This window comes from Sorex fumeus, unplaced genomic scaffold, assembly GCF_029834395.1.
Source record: "Sorex fumeus unplaced genomic scaffold, SorFum_2.1 ptg000155l, whole genome shotgun sequence".
Classification (NCBI taxonomy): domain Eukaryota; kingdom Metazoa; phylum Chordata; class Mammalia; order Eulipotyphla; family Soricidae; genus Sorex; species Sorex fumeus.
Window position 1 is genome coordinate 1,423,348 of NW_026606212.1, and position 25,482 is coordinate 1,448,829.

General features: G+C 46.8%; 1 protein-coding gene across 1 annotated transcript; it reads right to left on the reverse strand.

Annotated features, from left to right (window-relative positions):
* LOC130016470 (GPN-loop GTPase 3-like) lies at window positions 1–25,436 on the reverse strand. Its single transcript, XM_056107180.1, has 9 exons — window positions 25,380–25,436; window positions 18,817–18,925; window positions 16,831–16,998; window positions 14,235–14,374; window positions 12,788–12,850; window positions 12,459–12,511; window positions 1,496–1,592; window positions 568–696; window positions 1–36 (listed from the first exon to the last, which is right to left on the reverse strand). Exons 1-9 carry the CDS (start codon window positions 25,434–25,436, stop codon window positions 1–3), a joined length of 852 nt encoding a protein of 283 aa, XP_055963155.1.
* Window positions 25,437–25,482: the final 46 nt, after the last annotated feature.

The window sequence follows — 25,482 nt, forward strand, 5'->3', positions numbered from 1 at the left end:
TCATTTGTTCTGGCATTCTTCTTCATCTTCATGTTCCTGATATAAATAAAACACAAAATAGAAAATACATTGATTTCTCCGCAAACCCAGTATGTATATACCTACTGTTCAGACAATGCTCTATAATACCCAGTGGTAGTGGTAATAGATATTCATTAACCAAATTGGGGCGAAGGAGACAGCACAGGGGGTGGGGCTCCACCCTGAACCGGGGGCCCAAAGCACCATCAGGTTCTGGAGCACAAAAGCCAGCTAATCCACAACCAGGGTTTTGGTTACTCTTTGTTTTTTTGGGGTTGTTTTTTTTTTTTTTTGGCTTTGAGTTCGTCAGCCATATCCAGAGATCAGCCAGAAAGGACCAGGTTCTTGCTGCCCCCGAGACTTTAACTTAAGGAGCTGCTTAGATCAAACAGGAGGGCAGAGGTGTTCAGGGCAAATCCAGGCTCTGTGCTCGGGGACCAGACATGAAACGGGGAATGACCCAGCGTCAGCCCAGGGGAGGCAGAGAATGATCTTTGCCTCTGCCGCATTCTCTGGCCCTGGCACATCTAAATCGTCAGAAATTACCTTGGGTTCTTTGAATTCCAAGTCTTCTCCGTACTGAATGGCAAAATCAATATGCTGTAATACAATGTTCCTGCTTTCTTCATCTGACTGATCGTAAGGCAAAAATCGGACCATGCTGTAGTCATCAATCTACAAATTAGAGATATCAGAAAGGTCATTCAACTGATGCTTGAGTGTGAACATTGGTAGTCTAATTAAAACCATCTATGCCTGTGCAGGGAGGAATAGATAGAACAACAGCAAATCAGCATTAATTTTTTTATGAACTCTGACCTATTGGAACACTAGTAACATTACAATATTACTTAACTAAAAATTTTTTTGGGGGGTCATACCCGGCGATGCACAGCGGTTACTTCTGGTTCATGCACTCAGGAATAACTCCTGTTGGTGCTCAGGGGACCTATGGATTGCTAGGAATCAAACCCAGGTCGGATGCATGCAACGCAAACGCTCCACCCTGACCAGAGACTGAGACTTCTTTTATAGTAATTTATCTGCATTCAACCACCACTGAAAATTTCAAAAGGGTACAGGCAATTCTGATGTGCCAAGTGGCCAAGAAAAAAAGACATTGCAGAATTTCTCTGCTTTGGGACGGGAGAGCTAGTACACTGAGGTGGGCGCTTGCCTCAGCTCCTGAGCACCACCAGGTGTGGCTCCCAAACCTTAAAAACTTACCACTACAACCCCAAACACTTGCAATACTCATCAGCCCAGGGATTAGCACAGGGCTTGATTCTTGGCACCATATGGAATCCTGAGCATTGCTGGGCATAGCCAGGAAGCAACCAATACTGCTGGTACGGCCCTCTGGGCCCTAGCACTGACCACTACTATTCTGGTGGGCCAATAATCAGAGTGGCCCCTAGGCCCCCCAGCACAGGTGGCCCACACCCCACCAAAAATTAGAAAAATACAGTCTTACCAGCCCACATATGGCGTTAGTCAATTTTTTTAATTTTTGGCCTCTGAAGTTACTTGTAGAATCATCTAATAAAGAATACAAGTCTGGATCTAGAAACCTTTAAAAATGAGAGACCTTTAAAAATGAGAGCTTTCCCCTTAATCAGACTCTGTTAATCTGTAAGATCAGTTTCCCAGAAATCTATGATTTTATATGTATGAGTGAAATAATGCCTTTCTCCTCTCCTTATGCCTTATGAACAGTTTACTTTAAAGCAATGCCCTTTTTGTATAGATACAGGAAGACCATTACATTATGGTTTGTAACCTAGGATTTGATTGGCTTTGAATATTAGTCACTCCCAGGCATCTGCTTTCTCGACTTAAGCCTCAGTTGCCCTTAGTTTCTAACACCGCAAAAGCAGGATCCCGACGAGGGACAGAATGGACCCAGGGCAAGCAGTGAGCAACCCTGGCATCGAAATGGGCCAGGTCAAGGTGCCACGATTCTTAACTATAAGTTAAGAGTTTGATCATAGACAAATGCTGCCATGATCCAAAGGTAACGACGAGACTAGGATCCTGCTGGGGTGGGAAAGACTATCTGGCCTGAGCACTGTAGTCTGAGATCGAGATGGCCCTCGGGGAGCAATTCTATAAGTTTAAGATATTTCTTACTGTATCCATACAAAATGACATATATTATATATTCTTATATGCTCGTCAGACAAGGAGAGGAGAGACACACCCTTGGGATCCCGCCCTCGGGTGGGTCGTCCTGCAGAGAAAGGATCTGTCATAGGAGTGGCTTTCCCTGAGGCTAAGATTTCTATCCCTATTGGTTGTGACTGCACATATTTGTAATTGTTACCCCAACCCTTCATGCTTTGGGATTTAACTAGACTGCAGGAGTGGGGGGGGGGTCAGAAGGGTTCAGAGGAAGAAGCAGAGGTCAGAAGGAAGGAGAAGGGGATCAGAAGGAAGAGAAAGAGGGATCAGAATCCAGAGAAGGAGAATGAAGGGGGATGGAGAAGGAGAATGAAGTAGCATGGGAGCGGAAGAAGGGGGAGCAGAGGCAGATAAGAGAGACTGGTGTAGATGGAGAGAGGGTTGGAATAAACTGTGACTAAGACCAACCACACTGGCCTCATTCCTTCCTTTGCCTGACCATCGTCATCGACCTTCCCTGGGTGGGGGAAGAAGGGTGAGACTTCTGAACGCGGGCGGCGGGAGAGATAGAGCCACCGCTGCTGTGTGCCGTGCCCCCTTTGCGTGAGTTTACACACGATACGCATGGCATTCTTCAAAGAAATGGAGCAAACACTCCTGAAATTTATATGGAACAATTAAGACTTCTCGAATAGCTAAAGGAGTTCTTGGGAAAAAGAAAATGGGAGGAATAAACCTCCCGAACCTCAAACTCTAATACAAAGCAGTAATAATTAAAACAGCATGGTACTGGAACAAAGGCAGAGCTGCAGACCTATGGAACAGGGTTGAATATACTGACATTTCCCCTCAAACATATGATCATCTAATCTTTGATAAAGGGGTAAGAAATTCGAAGTGGAGTAAGGAAAGCCTTTTCAACGAATGGTGCTGCCAAACCGTATGACTACATGCAACAAACTGGGCTTAGATCTTAGCCTAACATCATGTACAAAAGGAAGATCAAAATGGATTAAAGACCTCAACATCAGACTGGAATCCATAAGATACATTGAAGACAAAGTTGGCAAAATACTCCATGACATTGAAGCTAATGGTATCTTCAAAGATGTCACGCCACTGGCCAAGCAAGTGAAAACAGAGAGAGACAAATGGAACTATTTTAAATTAAGAAGCTTCAGTACCTCAAAAGAAACAGTGACCAAAATACAAAGACAATCTACAGAATGGGAAAGGATGTTCTCCAAGTACACATCCGACAAGGGGTTGATATCAAGGATATACAAAGAACTGGTTGAACTCCACAAGAAGAAAACATCCAGCCCCATCAAAAAGTGGGGCAACAAAATGAACAGAGACTTTCTCAAAGAAGAAATCCGAATGGCTAAAAGGCACATGAGAAAATACTCTACATCATTAATCATCAGGGAGATGCAGACCAAAACAACAATGAGATATCATGTCAAACCACAGAGATTGGCCCACATTCAAAAGAACAAAAGCAACCTGTGTTGGCACGGATGTGGCGTGAAAGGGACCCTCCTTCACTGCTGGTGGGAATGCCAACTGGTTCAACCCTTTTGGAAAACAGTATGGGAGACTCTCAAAAAATTAGAAATTGAGCTCCCATTTGACCCATCAATACCACTCCAGGGAATATACCCCGGGGAGGCTAAAAAGTATAGTCGAAGTGACATCTGCACTTGTTTATTCATTGCAGCACTGTTTACAATAGCTAGAATATGAAAAAAACCTGAGTGCCCGAGAACAGATGACTGGTTAAAGAAACTTTGGTACATCTACACAATGGACTACTATGTAGCAGTTAGAAAAAATGAAGTCATGAAATTGCCATACAAGTGGTATTACATGGAAAATATCATGCTAAGCGAAATGAGTCAGAAAGAGAGGGACAGACATAGAAAGATTGCATTCATCTGGGTAACATAAAGTAACAAAATAAGAGACTAACACCCAAGAACAGCTGTGATAGATACCAGGTTGTTCTCTCCATGGCTGAGAGGCCAGCCGCACACTCTAGGGGTAAAGGCAACTCAGATAGAGAAGGGAGCACCAAATAAAGGGTGCTGGGAAGATCTGCCCAGGATGGGAGATGCCTGCTGAAAGTAGTCTATGGACTGAACATGATTGCCACCCAGTGTCTCTTCTGCAGACCACAGCAACCAAAAGGAGAGATAGAACAAAACGGAGTACCCTGCCACAGAGGCAGGTGGGATGGGGGATCTCGGATGGGAGGGATACTGGGATTGGTGGGGGTGGAGAATGGGCACTGGTGGTGGGATGGGTACTCGATCATTGGATAACTGAAACCTAAGCACAAAAAAAGTTGTAAGTCTACAACCGTACCTCATGGTGCTTCACTAATAAAACAATCAAACAGAAAAGACCCTGAATGATCGGTTTGAGGCTCTGCATATTCCTAGAAGGAGCAGATGCCACTGGGCTACGCTAGAACACAACAGGGATGAATGGAGATGTTACTGGCACCGCTCAAGTAAATCGATGAGTAACCGGGTATCAAGTGATCAAGCGATCAAGTGACTTTTTGTCTTTTAATTGTACAAATAATATTCAGTGTAGGAAAACTAAAAGATAAAGGTAAGATAATGATCTTTCTTAATTTTCACAGGTATATTTCCTTTGGAAAAAAATGTATGTTACAATACATTTTGCTCCCCAAAATCAATAAAAATGATCCAACAGCACCTGTGATCATCAGTGCTACTTTGTTATATACAAAATTATTTACATTCATTGCAATTTCACCTTCAAAATCTTTTTTGGGAGGAGGAGTACACCTAGCTGTGCCTAGAGCTTAGCCAGAGATCACTCTCGATCACCCTCTAGGGCTCCTGGGACCACACGAATGGGGAAGGAAACCAAGCTGGATGCATGCAAGGCAAGCACCCAACCTGCAGTACTAGTTCTATGCCTCCTCAATTCTCACAATCGTACTTGGTGCCATTCATATTATTTTACTTTGAGGGAAAGGAGGGCTTTGGAATCACACAGGGTGTTACCTGGGGTGTACAAGGTGACTTCCATTTCTGGTCTTGGAAGTCACTCCTGATGGATGGTACAGAACGTATGATGCCAGGAATGGACCTGGGCATCTTGCATTCAAAGGACACACCATCCTTTATATTGAGTCTGCAGCCCTGATGCTATTAAAGATTGCTTTAAGCACAGCAATTCCAAAATAACTAAACATCAGATTCAGGCATGCTGCTGATAACAGACTCATTATTGCTTGGGATTTTTTTTCCATGAAAACAAACTTTCAGATTTTTTCACTCTGGAGCTTTCAGATTTTTTGACTCTGGATAAGCCCATGTTCTCCCTTGAACAAGTATTTCTCTTCCCACTTTTTTTCTACTTTGGAGAAGCCCAAGTTTGCTCATGAACCCATATTCTTCACTTTCTCTCCCTTCACATCCAATTTCCAAATTTCTTACAATAATCTATTTTTTCTGCACTTAAAAAAAAAAAGGATAGGGGAACGGTGCCGCCAGCAGGTCAATCTGTACCTGTGAGGCGAGTGCATCAGCAGCATGATGGCGCCTTCAGACATCCACATACCCCAAAATTGCTGCTGTGTCACACTTTACAATAGCCAGAATCTGAAAAAAACCTGAGTGCCCGAGAACAGATGACTGGTCAAAGAAACTTTGGCACATTTACACAATGGAGTACTGTGTAGCTGTTAGAAAAGACGAAGTCATGAAATGTCCATACAAGTGGTACTACATGGAAAATATCATGTTAAGAAAAATGTCTCAGAAAGAAAGGAATAGACATAGAAAGAATGCATTCATCTGGGGAACATAAAGTAATAAAATAGGAGACTAACACCCAAGAATGGCCGAGATGAGTACCATGAATTTTCCTCCATGCCTTGGAGGCAAACCACACATGCTAGTGGAAAAGGGAGATCAGATAGAGAAGGGAACACCAAATACAGGTGTTGGGAGATTCCTCCCAGGATGGGAGAAGCATGCTGAAAGTAGACTATAGACCAAACATGACTGTCACCCATTGCCTCTTTTGCAAACCGCAACACCCAATAAGAGAGAGAGAACAAAAGGGAATGTCCTGCTACAATGGCAGGGTGGGATGAGGGGAATGGGGGGTGGGAGGGATCCTGGGATCCGTGGTGGTGGGAAATGGGCACTGGTGGAGAGATGGGTATTTGATCACTGTATAATTGAAACCCAAGCACAAAAATTTGTAAGTCTGCAACTGTACCTCACTAATAAAAAAATTCCTGCTGTGCGTTTGGCCAGACTCCAAAGACTTGGGCAAAGTTTACCAAGAAAGTACACGGCCAAAAGTTAGATATGTGGGAAACACACCCACAGAACACCTCCAGTTCAGCTATATAATTGGAGGCATGGCCTCTCTGGTTCCTGATTGAACTGTTTCATGGCCATGATCCCAGAAACTCAGAAACAAATCTCGAAACCCAGGGGCTTTTGGCAGAAATGCGTCTGGTCCCTGCAGTAGGTTACCAATGCTGGGCCAATCCAGGTGGGAATAGGTTTCGTGCCTTGGCCTGTTCCCCTCGGCGGCGCAGTGGCCGCCATCCTTCAGAGGCCACTGGACAGTCAGGTTTCGACCCCAAGTGACGAGACATGCAGGGCCTTGCGGGATGGGGGTGGAGGCCGGGCCTGTCCACCCCACCCCATCGAGACCCCAAGTCATCGCCAACGAATGGCCTCTCTGGCTCCTGATAAAGCTGCTTAATGGCCATGATCCCGGAGACTCAGAAACAAACCTCGAAACCCAGTGGGAATTGGCAGAAGTACGTCCGGACCCCACAGTCCCTTACTGTGGCCGGGCCTCCCCAGGGAAGAAAGGGTGTTGTCACTCCGCCAGCTCCCTCTTGGCGGCTCGGAAGCCATCATCCTCCAGAGGCCACTGGACAGTCAGGCTTGGGCCCACAGTGATAAAATTTGTTTGGCCTCGCGGGATGGGGGGAGAGCCGGTCCTGTCCTCTCCACCCCAACAAGACCCCAAGTAATCGCTCATGAACGCCCTCTCTGGCTCCTAATCAAGCTGCTCTATGGCCATGATCCCAGACACTCAGGAGCAAATCTCGAAACCCAGTGGCCTTTGGGAGAAATCCATCCAGATTAGTGTTAAAATTTCAGGATTTCAAAATCACATGGCCCTACTGCAGCCGCGCAACATCATATGTTATCCATAACCAGCAATAGATCACAAATTGTCTACTGTTGCCTTTTCAGCAAATCTGAGTGTTCGGGTAAAATCTCAAATAATAATGGTGGGTCTGGTGTCGAACTATTGAATGTGATCAAAGTAGAGAGAGAGTAATGTGGAAATCATCTGCCCCACAGGTAGAGGGAGGGTGTGGGATGGCGGTACATTGGAGATTTCGGTAGTGGAGAATGGGCACTGGTGAAGGTACGGGTGTTTCATTGTATGACTGAGACTTAGACCCAAAAGCTTTGTAACTGCTCTCACGGTGATTCAATAAATAAACTTATAAAAAATGAAAAAAAATAGTAAGGTGGAGTTCATGCCCAATTAAATCACCTAATCAGTGGCCGAATAAATAGCAGTACACCTACATAAAAAAAAAAAAGGAAAATAACTTTTTAGCAGCACATTCTTTCAAGTGGCTGCTCCCTGCTCACCCCAGGGCCTTGAGTTCACCACATGAATAGAACTTCTGGGACAGGGAGAACAGCAGCAGTCCAGAGGGGGCTGCACAGAGAGCAAGCCCTGCTGCCAGGGCCACAGTTGACCTGCCTCCCTGTGATGTGCCCGATGACATCACCGACCTCTCTTTGTGATGCAACCAGACATTCTGCAGCCTCCCCAACTGCCCCCATACTCATTACTTGGTTCACTGCGGAAACGCACAGACAGCAAACATGTTTTGCTGTTTACCAAGAAATCGTGGTTGTAAAACCCCCAAGTGTAGGACACTGAAAAGATTCAGAAACTGGGTGAGGACTCATTGGAGAACTCCCCGGAATTCTTCACGAAGACAGCCGCTAGTTCAGGTCAGCAGGAACTGGCCCTGGCAGCCCCAGCACTGATGACCGTGATCAGTCTTCATCTCCTCCCTGAGTGTGATGGCGCAGAAGCTGCGTGTGTTGAAGAGTGTGCACACCCGGGTGTGAACGTGTTTATCGGAGGGAGTAAATTTGAGTGTGTACTGGAGATGGTGTGTGTGTGTGAGTATGTGTATTTGTGTATGTACGTGTGTCTGTGTGTGTTGTGCGAACATCTTGAGGGCAGCCTCTCCTACCAGGTGAGTCATCAAATCTAGCCCCCAAGGCCAGGTCACTGCTCACTGAGTTGGCACTAGGAGGTGCTCTTTGGCCAAGACTTTTCTAAACTTGATTGTTTCAATCTCATTCCTATGGGAGGCCTGTGTAGATGCAGGTCCACCAGCAGGGAGGAACTCAGAAGGGAGGGGGCAGCAGCGCTTCTGGAGCTGAGCCTTTGTGGTTCTCCCTCAGCAGAGCAGCCCACAGGAGAGAGAGACGCTCCCTCCGCAGAGCAGCCCACAGGAGAGAGAGACGTTCCCTCCGCAGAGCAGCCCACAGGAGAGAAAGAAGATCTTCTACATATCCTCTGGGTCCAGTTCCTCTGAAGAAAGTCTGGAATCAGCCAGCACCAAGCAGAGCCAGACACCATCTAAGCAGAAAGTTGAGATTGGCCAAGGATTGTCAACTCCCCAAAGAGCACCGCGTTCAGTGCCATGGCCTTACACATATGGCAGAGAACGAGACTCAGAGCACCGGAAGAAAACGGGTAAGAACCAAGGGGTGTGTGTATATGCACAAGTAAAGGGGGAATGGGAAAAGGCCCACCTAGAGGTGTCCTGGGCGCTGGTGTGGGAAAGGAGAGTCACAGGCCGGAGAGCCCATTCTGGGGAGGCCTCCACAGGAAACCCCCGTGAGGTGGGCCCATGGTCTCCCCTTCCTGCTGGGCTCCCTGTTGGGGTCAGCTTTGGGGAATCCATGGAAAGAGTCCTCTGGGTGACCTTTTCTCTTATTGATTCTTTAGCTCCAGCTCTGAAAGCATACTTGGCTCCGTGTCGACGGACAGCGCCGTCACTGATCTCTCGAGCACCAGCTGCACGGCCACCCGCTGTGGCAACATTGGACAAGTTCCCAGAGGACCTAGCATGTCTACAACTGGAAGAAGCCCAGGGTCTCACATCAGTGTCTCTGTCTGGAGACCCTCCCACCAATGAGTATCTTGCCTCGGTATATTTTATGATTTTTATTCTTTGTTTTTACTTTATCTATTATATTTTCATTTAAATAAATTGTGATTGCTACTCTTCACAAGCATCCAGTTGCATTTCTTTTTCTTTTTCTTTTTTTGGTTTTTGGGTCACACCCAGAGAGCACAGGTGTTACTCCTGGCTCTTCACTCAGGAATACTCCTGGCGGCGCTTGGTGGCCCATATGGGATGTTGGGATTCGAAACCAGGTCTGTCGCGTGCAAGGGAAATGCCCTACCTACTGTGCTATCACTCCTGCCCCGCATCCAGTTGCATCGTAACATACTCTTCATTTGTTCTGGCATTCTTGAAAATATTCATCCAACATAGAAGACAACTCATCTTCATGTTCCTGATATAAATAAAACACAAATTAGAAAATACGTTGATTTCTCCGCAGACCCAGTATGTATTGACCTACTGTTCAGGCAATCCTCTATAATACCCAGTAGTAGTGCTAATAGATATTCATTAACACAATTGGGGCGAACAAGACAGCACTAGGTTGGGGCACTTGCCTTTTCTGAACCGGGGGCCCAAAGCACCATCAGGTTCTGGAGCACAAAAGCCACGTAATCTCCAACCAGGGTTTTGATTCACTGTATCACTGTCCTCCCATTGTTCATCGATTTGCTCGAGCGGGTCCAGTAACGTCTCCACTGCAGACTTTGTTGTTACCGTGTTTGGCATATCGAGTACGTCACGGGGAGCTTGCCAGGCTCTGCCATGCGGGCGAGTTACTCTCGGTAGCTTGCCGGGCTCTCTGAGAGGGGTGGAGGAATCGAACTCGGGTCGGCCATGTTGGCTGTGTGCAAGGCAAACGCCCTACAGCTGTGCTATATATATATAAACACACAAGGCTCAACCTTTTACAACATGTTAGTGATCTCTAACCGAAGGGCTTAACGGCCCCTGGGTAGAATACACACTCCTTCCTCTAAGGATACTTTTTTATAGGATTTTCAGAGATTTTTTTTGGGGGGATCATACCTGTCGATGCACAGGAATTTCTCCTGGCTCTGCACTCAGGAATTATCCCTGGCTAATGGTGCTCAGGGGACTATATGGGATGCTTGGAATCGAACACAGTTTCGCCGCGTGCAAGGCAAACGTCCTATCCACTCTGCTATCACTCCAGCGCCCTGGCAGTTTTTCATATCAAACAGTACAAGAGAATAGATTATTTCAGTTCTGCTTTGGGACAGGGATTGCGGTTCGGGATAGAACTACCAGAAATGTGGTGCTTAGAAGGTGTAATGGTGGTGGGATTGGAGTCTGAATATTGAATGCAATCAAATATTGTAAAAAACTTTATAAAATTAAAAAATTGGGGTGTTGGAGCGATATGACAGCGGGCATGGCATTTGCCTTGCAAGTGGTCCGCGAGGTTTGATTCCCAGCATCCCGTATGGTCCACTGAGCACCACCAGGAGTAATTCCTGAGTGCAGAGCCAGGAGGAAACACTGAGTATCAACGGGTGTGACCCAAAAAGCAAAAAAAAAAAAAATTCTAATAATAATTTTAAAAAATGAGGGTGCTAGGGAATAAGTTATTGCGCAATAAACACTCTCTGCTCTTCACCCAGAGCCCCGCCTGCCCGGCTCCCCAACAACTTCCATTTTCTTTTCTTTTCTTAAATTTCACTTTTAAAATTTTTAAATTTTTTAATTTTTCCATTTTAATTTGTTTTTTTAAATTTTTTACTTTTTAATGAATCACTGATAATCACTCGATTATCACACCAAGCTCCTGGAGAGAACAAGGTGGAGACTCCTACCCCATGCCTGACTGTCCTCACCATGGCCAACAGCAGAAGACCTCCAGCACCAGGCCAAAGTCATGCTGAGACCACTCTCCACACGCTTGGATGAGCTACACGCATAAATGAACTGGCAGAGCAACCCAGGTGTGGGGAACCCAGGGCTGAGATTTCCAAGCCTACACGGTTTGGGACTGGACCTTCCAGTAGCCAGACAGTTATACCCACCAACTGCTGTGTAACCTGAACAACTGCCAGGATACAGAGATTATCACACCAAGCTCCCAGGACTTTTTATTTATATTTATTTATTTATGTTTTGGTTACACTTTTTTTTTTTTTGGTTTTGAGTTCTTGAGCCACACCCAGAGATCAGCCAGAACGGGCCAGGTTCCTGCTGCCCCCAAGACTTTAACTTAAGGAGCTGCTTAGATCAAACAGGAGGGCAGAGCAATCCTGACTCTGTGCTCAGGGACCAGAGCCCGGCAAGCTACCAAGAGTATTCGATATGCCAGACACAGTAACAACAAAGTCTCCAATGGAGACCTTACTGGGCCCGCTCGAGCAAATCGACGATCAACGGGGGGGCCTTTACCTTTACCTTTTTTACCTGGTGATGCACAGGGGTTATTCCTGGTTCATGCACTCAGGAATAATTCCTGGTGGTGCTCAGGGGACCTATGGGATGCTAGGAATCAAACCCAGGTCAGACACGTGCAAGGCAAATGCCCTACCTGCTGTGCTATCGCTCCTGCCCCAACCAGAGACTGGGACTTCTTTTATCGTAATTGATCTTCATTCAACAACCACTGAAAATTTCAAAAGGGTACAGGCAATTCTGATGTGCCAAGTGGCCAGGAAAAAAAGACATTGCAGAATTTCTCTGCTGTGGGACGGAAGAGCTAGTACACTGAGGTGGGCGCTTGCCTTGCAAGTAGGCAAGGGATGCACCCGGGTTTGATCCCCCGCATCCTGTATGCTCACTGAGCCCACCAGGAATGACTTCTGGAGGCAGAGCCAAGAATAAACTCTGACCACTGCTCAGTGTGGCCTCCTGCTCTCTCTGCTACAACCAATGACAACCTTTTTCAGAGGTGAGGGAAGGCCACATCCAGACGACGTTGGTGGCGACCTGTCTGGATCTAGAAACCTTTAAACATGAGAGACTGGTGAATGAAAGAATCCTAAACACTAAATTTGTAGACTGACAATCAAAGTGAAACGAAAAAGGTTCAGCACTGCAAATGAGACCTTAATTATAGTGAACTTACTTCTCAATTTCCTTTTTAGCTCTTTTACTCAGCAGGTCCATTTTTGTCATGATGTTAACATCTTATCAGAACTTTTTTTTATGACATCTTATTGTCTCTTTCCTACTTTGGACAAACTTGCAGGCTATTGAATGTAGCCTGCCCACAGGGCAGAGTCTGGCAAACTCCCAGAGGCATACCAAATATGCAAAATACCAGTAACAATGATGGGTCTCATTCTCCTAAAGAGCCGTGAATACAATCTCAGGGCTAGGATGAAAGAGACCTTACTGGGGCCTGCTCGAGGCAATCGACTAATAACAGGATGATGAAATGAAATGAAAAAAAATGTTAACTTGGGGGATTTCTAGAGATACCATAGCACTCAAGGCTGTCAAGATGCCAGAAATAAGCTGAAAGAGGAAGGAGGAAAGGGACAATGAATCAGTTGTCACCAACAGTGTCCACATAAAAGGTTTCTGATCCCCACTGGAACAAAACCCACCTAAATAGGAGAAACGCTAAGATTGGAGCCCAAGCAAGAGTCCAGGCTTTAAGGCACTAGCCTTGCGCCTGGTCGGCCCAGGTTCTAGCCCAGCGCTCCACAGGGTTCCCAGAGCACTACCTAAGTGATTCCTCAGCCCAGCGCCAGTAGTGAGCCCTGAGCACTGCCAGGCATGGCCGAACAGAAGACTGCTGGGCCAATAGTTGACCTTAGGATTCTAAAGGTGAGATGGGAAGGAGAAACTCGAGCTGTAGTGACCACACTTCTCCACTCAACAATATTTTAAAGTGTTCAGGAGGTAGGTGGGGTTGAGTTCAGTACTGAGGAAACATGTAGTGACAGAGATTAAAAGCAGGTGGGCCACATCAAGGCGAGCTCCTTAAGCCCTTTACTATTTTTTTTGAGAAGGGAAGGGTGGTAATACCTGGCAATGCACAGGGGTTACTCCTGGCTCTGCACTCAGGAATTACTCCTAGTGGTGCTCAGGGATGCTAGGAATCGAACCCGGATTGGCTGTTGCAAGGCCCTACCTGCTGTACTATCACTCGAGCCCCCATTTTTAAAATTTACTTATTTATTTATTTATTTTTGGGAAGCCCTGTTCTATTTCTGACCTTTAACGTTATCTTCTCTCATGCTCCCTCTCCACCTCCCCTGATGGGTGTTTCCTTTTGGGTTTCTGGGTCACACAATCCCCTGATATAACTAAGGGGTCACTTCTGGCTCTGCACTCAGGAATTACTCCTGACCAGCTTTGGGAACCATACAGGTGCTGGAGACGGAAGCAAACGCCCTCCCTTTCAGTTTTGGGGAATACCCAGTAGTACTCCGAGCTTTGTGGTCAAGGATCACTCCTGGAGGGGCTCGGGGGCCCGGTGGCAGCATGGCAGGAATGACACCCAGGCTGGCCACATGCAAGGCAAGAGCTCTACCCACTGTACTATCTCTCTAGCATCCAGCTTTTTTTTTCTAGTCTGGAGCCACACACAGTGGTGCTTGGGACTTACTTCTGATACCGCCCTGGGACGACTCCTGAAGGCGACAGCTGAGAGTTTGGGACCACTAGAACTACACTGAACAGTGCACAAGGGGGAAACGTGGCCTCTAACATGCCAGCTCTGTGCTCTGCCACTTGAGCCATCTTCTTAGCATATTAATTTAACAAACATAAGTTCTAAGTCACTCGTGGGTATAGTTCATGAACTGTTAAGAATTATATGACTATGACTAAAGGTATTTGTACGCTGTTTGTGCCAGAGACTGAAAAATCAAGGACAGGTATAGTTTCAAACCTTGAACGACTCCACCATGAATTGAGAATCAATGAGAAACACTCCACAGACTCGGAACTCCCACTGTTCCAGCTGCTGAACCAGCTGTTTCATCACGGGCAGGTTTGTGTACAACTCGATCTGACCGCCAAGAACACAAGCTTATTATGAGCATGAAATACATTCAACCCTCAATTATGGGATAAAAACTTTTCCCGGAAACTGTTTTAGAGGGCTTGAGAGATAGTATAGAGGGTGGGAACTTGCCTTGCACACAGCCAACCTGGGTTCGATCCCATAGGGTCCCTTGAGCACAACCAGGAGTAATTCCTGAGCACAGGAGCTAGGGGTAACCCCTGAGCTTCATCAGATACGGCACCCGCGGTGCCCCCCAAATTTTTTTTAAAGGAAGTCAATCCCCAGAAGTAATATATTCAATTTTGCTTGTTTTAAGCCACACGTGGGGATGCTTGAGGGTCTCTCTGAAACTTCTGGGAGGGCTCGAAGCTACTCAGAGTCCTACATGCAAGGCCTACTACATGCAAGGCCCATTACATGTGAAGCATGTCCCCAGCCCACTATATCTCTAGCCCCTAAACTATATTCAATTTTTGTTTTTTTTTGGGGGGGGAGGAACTACGTTATAGTGCTCAGGGCTTATTCTTGATTCTGTGCTCAGGGATGAATCGTGGCAGGCTCCAGGAACCATATAGGGTAACAGGGATCACCTTAGCTGTGTGCAAGGCAAGTGCCCTACCCACTGTAGTATCTCTCTGGGTCCCCCAATATTTTTTTTTCATTTTGGGTCACACCTGGTGATGCGCAGGGTTTACTCCTGGCTCTGCACTCACGAATTACTCCTGGCAGTGCTTGGGGGACCATATGGGATGCATGGGTTCCAGGTCAGCCGCATGCAAGGCAAATGCCCAACCCATTGTTCTATCACACCTGCTCCCTGCCCCCCCCTCCCGGAATTTTTTAAGCAACTCTGGGTGCACATGTACGTAAAAGGGGCATACGAAGAAAATATACTGTCATCATCATCATCACTGTCCTCCTGATCTTCATCGATTTGCTCGAGCAGGCCCAGTAACATCTCCATTGTGACAATTGTTACTGTATTTGGCATATTGAATATGTCACGGGGAGCTTGCCAGGCTCTGCTGTGCAGGCGAGATACTCTTCGGTAGCCTGCCGGGCTCTCCAAGAGGGGTGGAGGAATCAAACTCCAGTCGGCCATGTTGGCTGGTTGCACTAAAATTATTAAAAATGATTTTAAAACGGGCTGCAGTGACAGCACAGCGGTAGGGCATTTGCCATGCTCGCAGCCGGCCCAGCCAAACCGGGTTCAACTCCTCTGCCCCTCTCGGAAAGCCCGGCAAGCTACCGCGAGTATATTGCCCACATGGCAAAGACTGTTAAGCTACCTGTGACGTATTCGATATGACGAACACAGTAACAACAAGTCTCACGATGGAGAAGTTACTGGGCCTGCTCAAGCAAATCAAGGAACAACTAGAGAACAGTCCCAGGGATTTCATTTATTTATTTATTTATTTATTTATTATTATTTTTGCTTTTTGGGTCACACCCAGAGATGTTCAGGGTTTACTCCTGGCTCTGCACTCAGGAACCACTCCTGGCGGTGCTCAGGGGACCATGTGGGATGCTGGGATTCGAACCTGGGTCGGGCACGTGCAAGGCAAACGCCCCATCCGCTGTGCTATTGCATCGATCCAGCCCCGACAATGACAGATTTTAAAACAAATTTTTATTCTCTTAGTTTGAGGGGAGGAACTTTGGGCCACACCCACTGGTACTCTGGGAGGATTCCTGACTCTGTACTAAAAATAACTCCTGGCAGTGCTTGGGGGATCCTATCTGGTACCAGGGATCCAAACATGGGCTGGCAGAAAGTAAGGCAAGGGCTTTAGCTGCTGTACTATGGCCCTAAAAAACAAACAAACAAAAAATCTTGGTTTTGGCCCATACCTACTAGTATTCATTGACCCATATATGGTGCCAAGGACTGAACCTGTGTCTACCGCAGCATCCTACCCATCCTTCTGTCTCTCTAGCTCTAAAGCAAACCTTTCAAGAGCTCCATAACCGAAGCTGGAGTGAGAGTAAAGCAGGTAGGGCGTTTACCTTGCACACGGCTGACCCAGGTTCGATTCCCAGCATCCCATATGGTCCCCTGAGCACTGCCATGAATGATTCCTGAGTCCAAATCCAGGAGTAATTCCTGAGCATCACCAGGTGTGACCCGTAAAGCAAAAAAAAAAAAAAAAAGCTGCATGACCTGGTACCCAAGAAACAACAGACTGAGCATATGCTCTGCATGCAGAAAGCCTGGGCTCAGTTCCCAGCATGCTTTGGTTCCCCAAGCAGGGCTGGGAGCAACCCCCTGATAACAGTTAGGAAGAGCCCCAGCCTCTAGCACCTCTGGATGTGGCCCCCAAACAGAAGAAAACAGACATTCCACAGCCCCTCATGGGATGACAGTCCACTGTCCAAGAATCTGGGGTAAAAGTAAATGAGATGCTAATTTCACTTTCTTCCACCAACGACAGAACTGCACAACCCAGGGAAGATGACAATCTAATTACTGAGCTACCTGGACAGTCAAAAACGATGTAGTCATCCTCGATATGGCCAAGGCAGTTCTCCAGCCACTCAAAGTTATTGGCAAAGTACTCCATGCAAAACAACAGTCCTCCATTGGGACCGAAGCGCAGGGAGCCATCCTTCAGCACATCATCCACCTCGATCAGTTCCCAGATGTCTCCAAAGAATAAACAAGAAATGAGTGCGCATTCCAAAATATTTACATGAATTAGTAATTACAACTGTGACAGTATCCACAGAAACTGAACAGGGGCTAGAAAGAAATACAAAAAAACAAAAACAAAAAGACACCAAACAGGGGCCAGAGGAATAGAACAGTGGGTAAGGCGCTTGCCTTGCATGGGGACAACCCACGTTCAATCCTTGGCACCTCATATAGTTCCTCAGCTTCACCAGGAGTGATCCCGGAGCAGAGAGCCAGAAGTGCAGAACACAGCTGGGTGTGGCCCAAACCCCACCCCACCCATCAAGAAAAGAAAAAAAACCAACTAAATAAATTACAGTAGTCAAGGGAATCCCACTCTCAAGTAATGATGCATTACAGTCTCCCAGGTAGACTTAAACCAGAAACACAAGGGGCAGTACTCTTAGAAGGCTAGTAGTCGTACTTATAAATGATAAGGGCAGAGCACACACCCTGGATTGACAGCAGTATCAGCAGCAAACCCTGAGCACCACCAGATGTGACCCCAAAACAAAACAAAAGGCCAAAGAGACAAGAAGGATTTAGGCCCAGTTCAAATTTCACCCCCAAGTAAGCCCTGCAGGAGCAGAGCCAGTAGCGACCCCAACAGTTGAACCAAATGCTTCAATTCTTGTACTGTATTTTGACCTCTTTCTTCCTTTGGTTTTGGAACCACAGCTGGTGGTCAGGGGCATCCCGAAACATGCACTACATCCCTCTAAGTTAGCACCTGGCCTCTGATTTTTTTTCTCCCCCTTTGGCCTCCCAGGCAGAGTTCAGGAGGCCCAGGGGCCAGAAAGCAAACACCAGCGCCCAAAAATGAGATGATCACCTGGAAGAGCTTAGGGGCTACAGGACTACAGTACCCAACAATGCTCAGGGGGCCCTGCAGTGCTGGGCATTAAAACAGCATCTTGTGTGTGCCAATTATTTTCTCCGAACCCCTCTACTATATTCCTGGCCTCCACACTTAATTTTGTGCAAAGATGTTAAGGAATAACACTACAGACTGAGGAAATATCCTCGGCCTCACAGGAAGCAAGAGTTGGGAATGACTTTTTCCTGCACACTCTCATGTACCTTTTGCATTCTCAATACTGTGCATATAAAACATCTGTTCTAAAACAACTGAAGTGGGGCTGGAGCAATAGCACAGCGGGTAGGGCGTTTGCCTTGCACGCGGCCCAACCCGGGTTCAATTCCCAGCATCCCGTATGGTCCCCTGAGCACAGCCAGGAATAGTTCCTGAGTGCATGAACCAGGAGTAACCCCTGTGCATTGCTGAGTGTGACCCAAAAAGCAAAATAAAATAAAATAAAAGAGGTGAAGCAAGGGACAGGGCAGGGAGGGATAGTACAGTGGATAGGGCGTTCGCCTTGCACACTTTCGATCAGGGTTCAATCCCCGGCATCCATATGGTCTCCCCAAGCACCACCAGGAATTATTCCTGAGTGCAGAGCCAGGACTCACCCGAGCATCAGGAAAAACAAGGGCCAGATAGACTTATGGCGCTTGCCTTGCATGCAGCCACTTGAGTTCAATCCCCTCTGACCTATGAATTCAAAGTGAGGCCTGTGACATCTCACTTTTTATTAAGGGAAACAAAGGGAACTGTCACAAGCACATCAATAAGTGGATGCTAACACTTGATGTTCTACCTTCTGCTGTCTACCATGAAAGCAGGGATCAGTCTGAACAAAGTTTTCAGCTTCTGTGCCTCCCCAAAAGCAGGGGGCAGCACTCACTGCCTCAGGGCCCCCAAGGAGAGGGAAGGCTGAGTCCTGGACTCACCAGCCATCACATCATAGTTGAAATGCTCTGCCGCGGGATCTAAGTTCACCACCTGGACAGAACGGCCGAGGGCTTCACAGGGCTGGACCATGGTGGCACAGTAGGTGCTCTGTGGACCGGGAGGCAGGAGGGGACAGAGCTTCAGGCAGACCCAACACCACCAGAAGAACCCCCACAGCCCCTGGTCAGTGTCTGCTGAGGCCCAAACTAAGCCTTAATCCCCGGGACTGGGCATCAGGGAACACCATGCAGTGCAGATCCAGCCCTACCTTGGCCACACTGACCTCGGGCAGGCGGCCTCTTCCCAGCCAGTGTCCTTATCCCTGGGAGATGGTCTCCTCACTGCTATCAGGTGCGCTAAGTATGACTGAAAGGGAAGATTTCTCCCCCGCCCTTGATTTTGGGGCCACAGCCAGCGGTATTAAGAGGGGTCTACATCGTTTGGAGATCAAAGCCAGATTGGGTGTGTGCAAGGCCCTGCATGCTCAACCTTTCTGGATTCAATTTCTCTTTGCAAATGAGAATAGGGTCTGGAGCGTAGCACAGCGGCCAGGGAGTTTGCCTTGCACTCAGCTGACCCGGGTTCGTTTCCCAGCATCCCCAGCATCCCATATGGTCCCCAGGCCCCGCCAGGAGTGATTCCTTAGTGCAAAGCCAGGAGTATCCCCTGTGTAGTGCCAGGTATGATCCAAAAACAAAGGCTGTGGTACTAAAGGGGCCCTGGTGTGGGGACACGGAGAGTCCAGAGAGCAGGACACTCCCCTTGCACAAGGCTGTCTCTCTTTCAATCCCTGGACCATCCTGGAAGCCTGCCAGGAGTGATCCCTGAGCACAGAGCCAGGAGTCAGCCCTGAACACCACTGGATGTGATCCCAAAAGCAAAATAATGCGGGAGCTCATACTCCAAAAATACTGTACCCCGTTTGACAGGATTCAAAGTAGCAGGCAACCAATATTAGAGGGAAATATATATATTTTTTACATATATATACACACACACACACTGACATATATATATATATATATATATATATATATATATATATATACACAATGTTCAACCTTTTACAACATGTTAGTGATCACTTATAGAAGGGCTCAATGGCCCCTGGGTAGAATACACACTCTTTCCTCTAAGGATTCTAAGGATACTTTTTTTATAGGATTTTCAGAGATTGTTTGTTTGTTTGTTTGTTTTTCGGCAGCGGGTAGGGCGTTCGCCTTACAAGCGGCCAACATGGCCAACCCGAGTTCGATTCCTCCGCCCCTCTCGGAGAGCCCGGCAAGCTACCGAGAGTATTCGATATGCCAGACACAGTAACAACAAAGTCTCCAATGGAGACGTTACTGGGCCCGCTCGAGCAAATCGACGATCAACGGGAGGGCCTTTACCTTTACCTTTTAATGGTGCTCAGGGGACCATATAGGATGCTTGGAATCGAACCCAGTTTCGCCACGTGCAAGGCAAACATCCTACCCACTGTGCTATCACTCCAGCGCCCTGGCAGTTTTTCATATCAAGCAATACAAGAGAATAGATTCTTTGAGTTCTGCTTTGGGACAGGGATTAAGGTTCGGGATGGAACTATCCGAAATATGGTGGTGAGAAGGTGTAATGGTGGTGGGATTGGAGTCTGAATATTGAATGTAATCAAATATTGTAAAAAACTTTATAAAATAAAAAAATTTGGGGGTTGGAGCGATATGACAGCTGGCAGGGCATTTGCCTTGCAAGTGGCAGGCAAGGTTCGATTTACAGCATCCCCAATGGTACTCTAAACACCTCCAGGAGTAATTCCTGAGTGCAGAGCCAAGAGGAACCCCTGGGCATCACCGGGTGTGACCCAAAAAGCAAAAAGAAATAATAATAATACTAATAATAATTTTAAAAAATGAGGGTGGTAACGAATAAGTAATTGCGCAATAAACACTCTCTGCTCTTCCCCCAGAGCCCTGGCCGCCCAGCCCCCACCAACTACCATTTTCTTTTTTTTTTCTTAAATTTAATTTCATTTTTAAAATATTTAATTTTTTTAATTTTTACATTTAAAATTTTTTTTAAATTTTTTACTTTCTTTTTTTTTTATTAGTGAAACACCATGAGGTACAGTTGCAGATTTACAATTTTTCGTGCTTGGGTTTCGATTATACAATGATCAGATACCCATCCCTCCACCAGTGCCCATTTTCCACCACCATGGATAATATCCCTCCCACCCCCATCCCCCCATCTCCCCCTGCCTCTGTGGCAGGGCAATCCCCTGTGTTCTCTCTCTCCTTTTGGTGTTGTGGTCTGCAAAAGAGGCATTGAGTGGCAAACATGTTCAGTCCATAGTCTACTTTCGACATGCATCTCCCCTCCTGGGAGGATCCTTCAAACACCCTTTATTTGGTGCTGCCTTCTCTATCTGAACTGCCCTTTCTCTAGAATAACCGGCTGGCCTCTAAGTTATGGAGTAATCCTCCTGGTGCTGATCTCAGCTATTCTTGGGTATTAATCTCATATTTTGTTACTTTATATCCCCCAGATGAATGCAATCTTTCTATGTCTATCCCTCTCTTTCTAACTCATTTCGCTTAGCATGATACTTTCCATATTGTACCACTTGTATGTAAATTTCATGACTTCATCTTTTCTAAGAGCTACATAGTACTCCATTGTGTAGATGTACCAAAGTTTCTTTAACCAGTCATCTGTTCCTGGGCATTCAGGTTTCTTCCAGTTTCTGGCTATTGTAAAGAGTGCTGCAATGAACAAACAAGTGCGGTTGTCACTTCGACTATACATTTTTGCCTCTCTGGGATATATTCCCAGGAGTGGTATTGCTGGGTCAAAGTGATCAAAGTAGAGAGAGAGAGTAATGTGATCAAAGTAGAGAGAAAGAGTAATGTGTAAATCATCTGCCCCACAGGTATAGGGAGGGTGTGGGAATGGGGTATATTGGGGATTTTGGTAGTGGAGAATGGGCACTAGTGAAGGTACGGGTGTTTCATTGCATGACTGAGACTTAGACCCGAAAGCTTTGTAACTGCTGTCACAGTGATTCAATAAAAACAATGATAAAAAATGAAAAAGAGAGTAAGGTGGAGTTCATGCCCAATTCAATCACCTAATCAGTGGCTGAATATATAGCAGTACACCTATATTTTTTTAAAAAAAGGAAAATCACTTTTTAGCAGCACATTCTTTCAAGTGGCTGCTCCCTGCTCTCCCCAGGGCCTTGAGTTCACCACGTGGACAGGACTTGTGGGAAGAGGGAGAGAAGCAGCAGCCCAGAGGGGCTGCACAGAGAGCAAGCCCTGCTGCAGGGCCACAGCTGACCTGTCCTCGCTGTGATGCGCTCGATGACATCACCGACCTCTCTTTGTGATGCAACCAGACATTCTGCAGCCTCCCCAACTGCCCCCATACTCATTACTTGGTTCACTGCGGAAACGCACAGACAGCAAACATGTTTTGCTGTTTACCAAGAAACCGTGGTTGTAAAACCCCCAAGTGTAGGACACTGAAAAGATTCAGAAACTGGGTGAGGACTCACTGGAGAACTCCCCGGAATTCTTCACGAAGACAGCCGCTAGTTCAGGTCAGCTGGAACTGGCCCGGGGAACCCCAGCACTGATGCCCGTGATCAGTCTTCATCACTCCCTGAGAGTGATGGCGCAGAAGCTGTGTATGTGGAAGAGTGTGCACACCCGGGTGTGAACGTGTTTATCGGAGAGAGTAAATTTGAGTGTGTACTGGAGATGCTGTGTGTGTGTGAGTATGTGCATTTGTGTATATACGTGTGTCTGTATGTGTGTTGTGAGATCATCTTGAGGGCAGCCTGCTCCTAGGAGGTGAGTCATCAAATCTAGCCCCCAAGGCCAGGTCACTGCTCACTGAGTTGGCACTAGGAGGTGCTCTTTGGCCAAGACTTTTCTAAACTTGATTGTTTCAATCTCATTCCTATGGGAGGCCTGTGTAGATGCAGGTCCACCAGCAGGGAGGAACTCAGAAGGGAGGGGGAAGCAGCGCTTCTGGAGCTGAGCCTTTGTGGTTCTCCCTCCGCAGAGCAGCCCACAGGAGAGAGAGACGCTCCCTCCGCAGAGCAGCCCACAGGAGAGAAAGAAGATCTTCTACATATCCTCTGGGTCCAGTTCCTCTGAAGAAAGTCTGGAATCAGCCAGACCCAAGCACAGCCAGACACCATCTAAGCAGAAATTTGAGATTGGCCAAGGAGTGTCAACTCCCCAAAGGGCACCGCCTTCAATGCCATGGCCTTACACATATGGCAGAGAACGAGACTCAGAGCACCAGGAGAAAACGGGTAAGAACCAAGGGGTGTGTGTATATGCACAAATAAAAGGGGAATGGGAAAAGGCCCACCTAGAGGTGTCCTGGGCGCTGGTGTGGGAAAGTAGAGTCACAGGCCAGAGAGCCCATTCCGGGGAGCCCTCCACAGGAAACCCCCGTGAGGTGGGCCCATGGTCTCCCCTTCCTGCTGGGCTCCCTGTTGGGGTCAGCTTTGGAGAATCCATGGAAGGAGCCCTCTGGGTGACCTTTTCTCTTATTGATTCTTTAGCTCCAGCTCTGAAAGCATACTTGGCTCCGTGTCCAAGGTCAGCGCCAACACTGATCTCTCGAGTACCAGCTGCACGGCCACCCTCTGTGGCAACATTGGACAAGTTCCCAGAGGACCTAGCATGTCTACAACTGAAAGAAGCCCAGGGTCTCACATCAGTGTCTCTGTCTGGATACCCTCCCACCAATGAGTATCTTGCCTCGGTATATTTTATGATATTTATTCTTTGTTTTTACTTTATCTGTTATATTTTCATTTAAATAAATTGTGATTGCTACTCTTCACAAGCATCCATTTGCCTTTTTTTTTTTTCGGTTTTTGGGTCACACCCACAGAGCACAGGTGTTACTCCTGGCTCTTCACTCAGGAATTACTCCTGGCGGCGCTTGGTGGCCCATATGGGATGTTGGGATTCGAAACCAGGTCTGTCGCGTGCAAGGGAAATGCCCTACCTACTGTGCTATCACTCCAGCCCCGCATCCAGTTGCATCGTAACATACTCTTCATTTGTTCTGGCATTCTTGAAAATATTCATCCAACGTAGAAGATAACTCATCTTCATGTTCCTGATATAAATAAAACACAAACTAGAAAATATGTTGATTTCTCCGCAGACCCAGTATGTTTTGACCTACTGTTCAGGTAATGCTCTATAATACCCAGGAGTAGTGATAATAGATATTCACTAACAAAATTGGGGCGAACGAGACAGCACAGGGGGTGGGGCACTTGCCTTTTCTGAACCGGGGGCCTAAAGCACCATCAGGTTCTGGAGCACAAAAGCCACGTAATCTGCAACCAGGGTTTTGGTTCACTGTATCACTGTCCTCCCATTGTTCTTCAATTTGCTCGAGCGGGTCCAGTAACGTCTCCATTGCAGACTTTGTTGTTACTGTGTTTGGCATATCAAATACATCATGGGTAGCTTGCCAGGCTCTGCCGTGCGGGCGAGATACTCTCGGTAGCTTGCCGGGCTCTCTGAGAGGGGTGGAGGAATCGAACTCGGGTTGGCCACGTTGGCTGTGTGCAAGGCAAACGCCCTACCGCTGTGCTATATATATATAAACACACAAGGCTCAACCTTTTACAACATGTTAGTGATCTCTTATAGAAGGGCTTAACAGCCCCTGGGTAGAATACACACTCCTTCCTCTAAGGATACTTTTTTTTATAGGATTTTCAGCGATTTATTTTGGGGGGGGTCATACCTGTCGATGCACAGGAATTTCTCCTGGCTCTGCACTCAGGAATTATCCCTGGCTAATGGTGCTCAGGGGACCATATGGGATGCTTGGAATCGAACCCAGTTTCACCGCATGCAAGGCAAACATCCCACCCACTGTGCTATCACTCCAGCGCCCTGGCAGTTTTTCATATCAAACAATACAAGAAAATAAATTATTTCAGTTATGCTTTGGGACAGGGATTGGGGTTCGGGATAGAGCTACCCGAAATATGGTGGTGAGAAGGTGTAATGGTGGTGGGATTGGAGTCTGAATATTGAATATAATCAAATATTGTAAAACACTTCATAAAATAAAAAAATTGGGGAGTTGGAGCGATATGACAGTAGGCAGGGCATTTACCTTGCAAGTGGCCGGCGAGGTTTGATTCCCAGCATCCCCTATGGTCCTCTGAGCACCACCAGGAGGAATTCCTGAGTGCAGAGCCAGGAGGAAACCCTGGGCATCACCGGGTGTGACCCAAAAGGCAAAATAATAATAATAATAATAGTTTTTAAAAATGAGGGTGGTAGGGAATAAGTTATTGCACAATAAACAGTCTCTGCTCCTCCTCCAGAGCCCCAGCCGCCCGGCTCCCCACCAAATCCCATTTTCTTTTCTTAAATTTAATTTTATTTTTAAAATTTTTAAGTTTTTGAATTTTTCCATTTTTAATTTGTTTCTTTAAATTTTTTACTTTTTAATGAATCACTGATAATCACTTGATTATCACACCAAGCTCCCGGGAGAGAACAAGGCGGAGACTCCTACCCCATGCCTGACTGTCCTCACCAGGGCCAACAGCAGAAGACGTCCGGCACAAGGCCAAAGTCATGCTGAGACCACTCTCTACACGCTTGGAAGGGCTTCACGCATAAAGG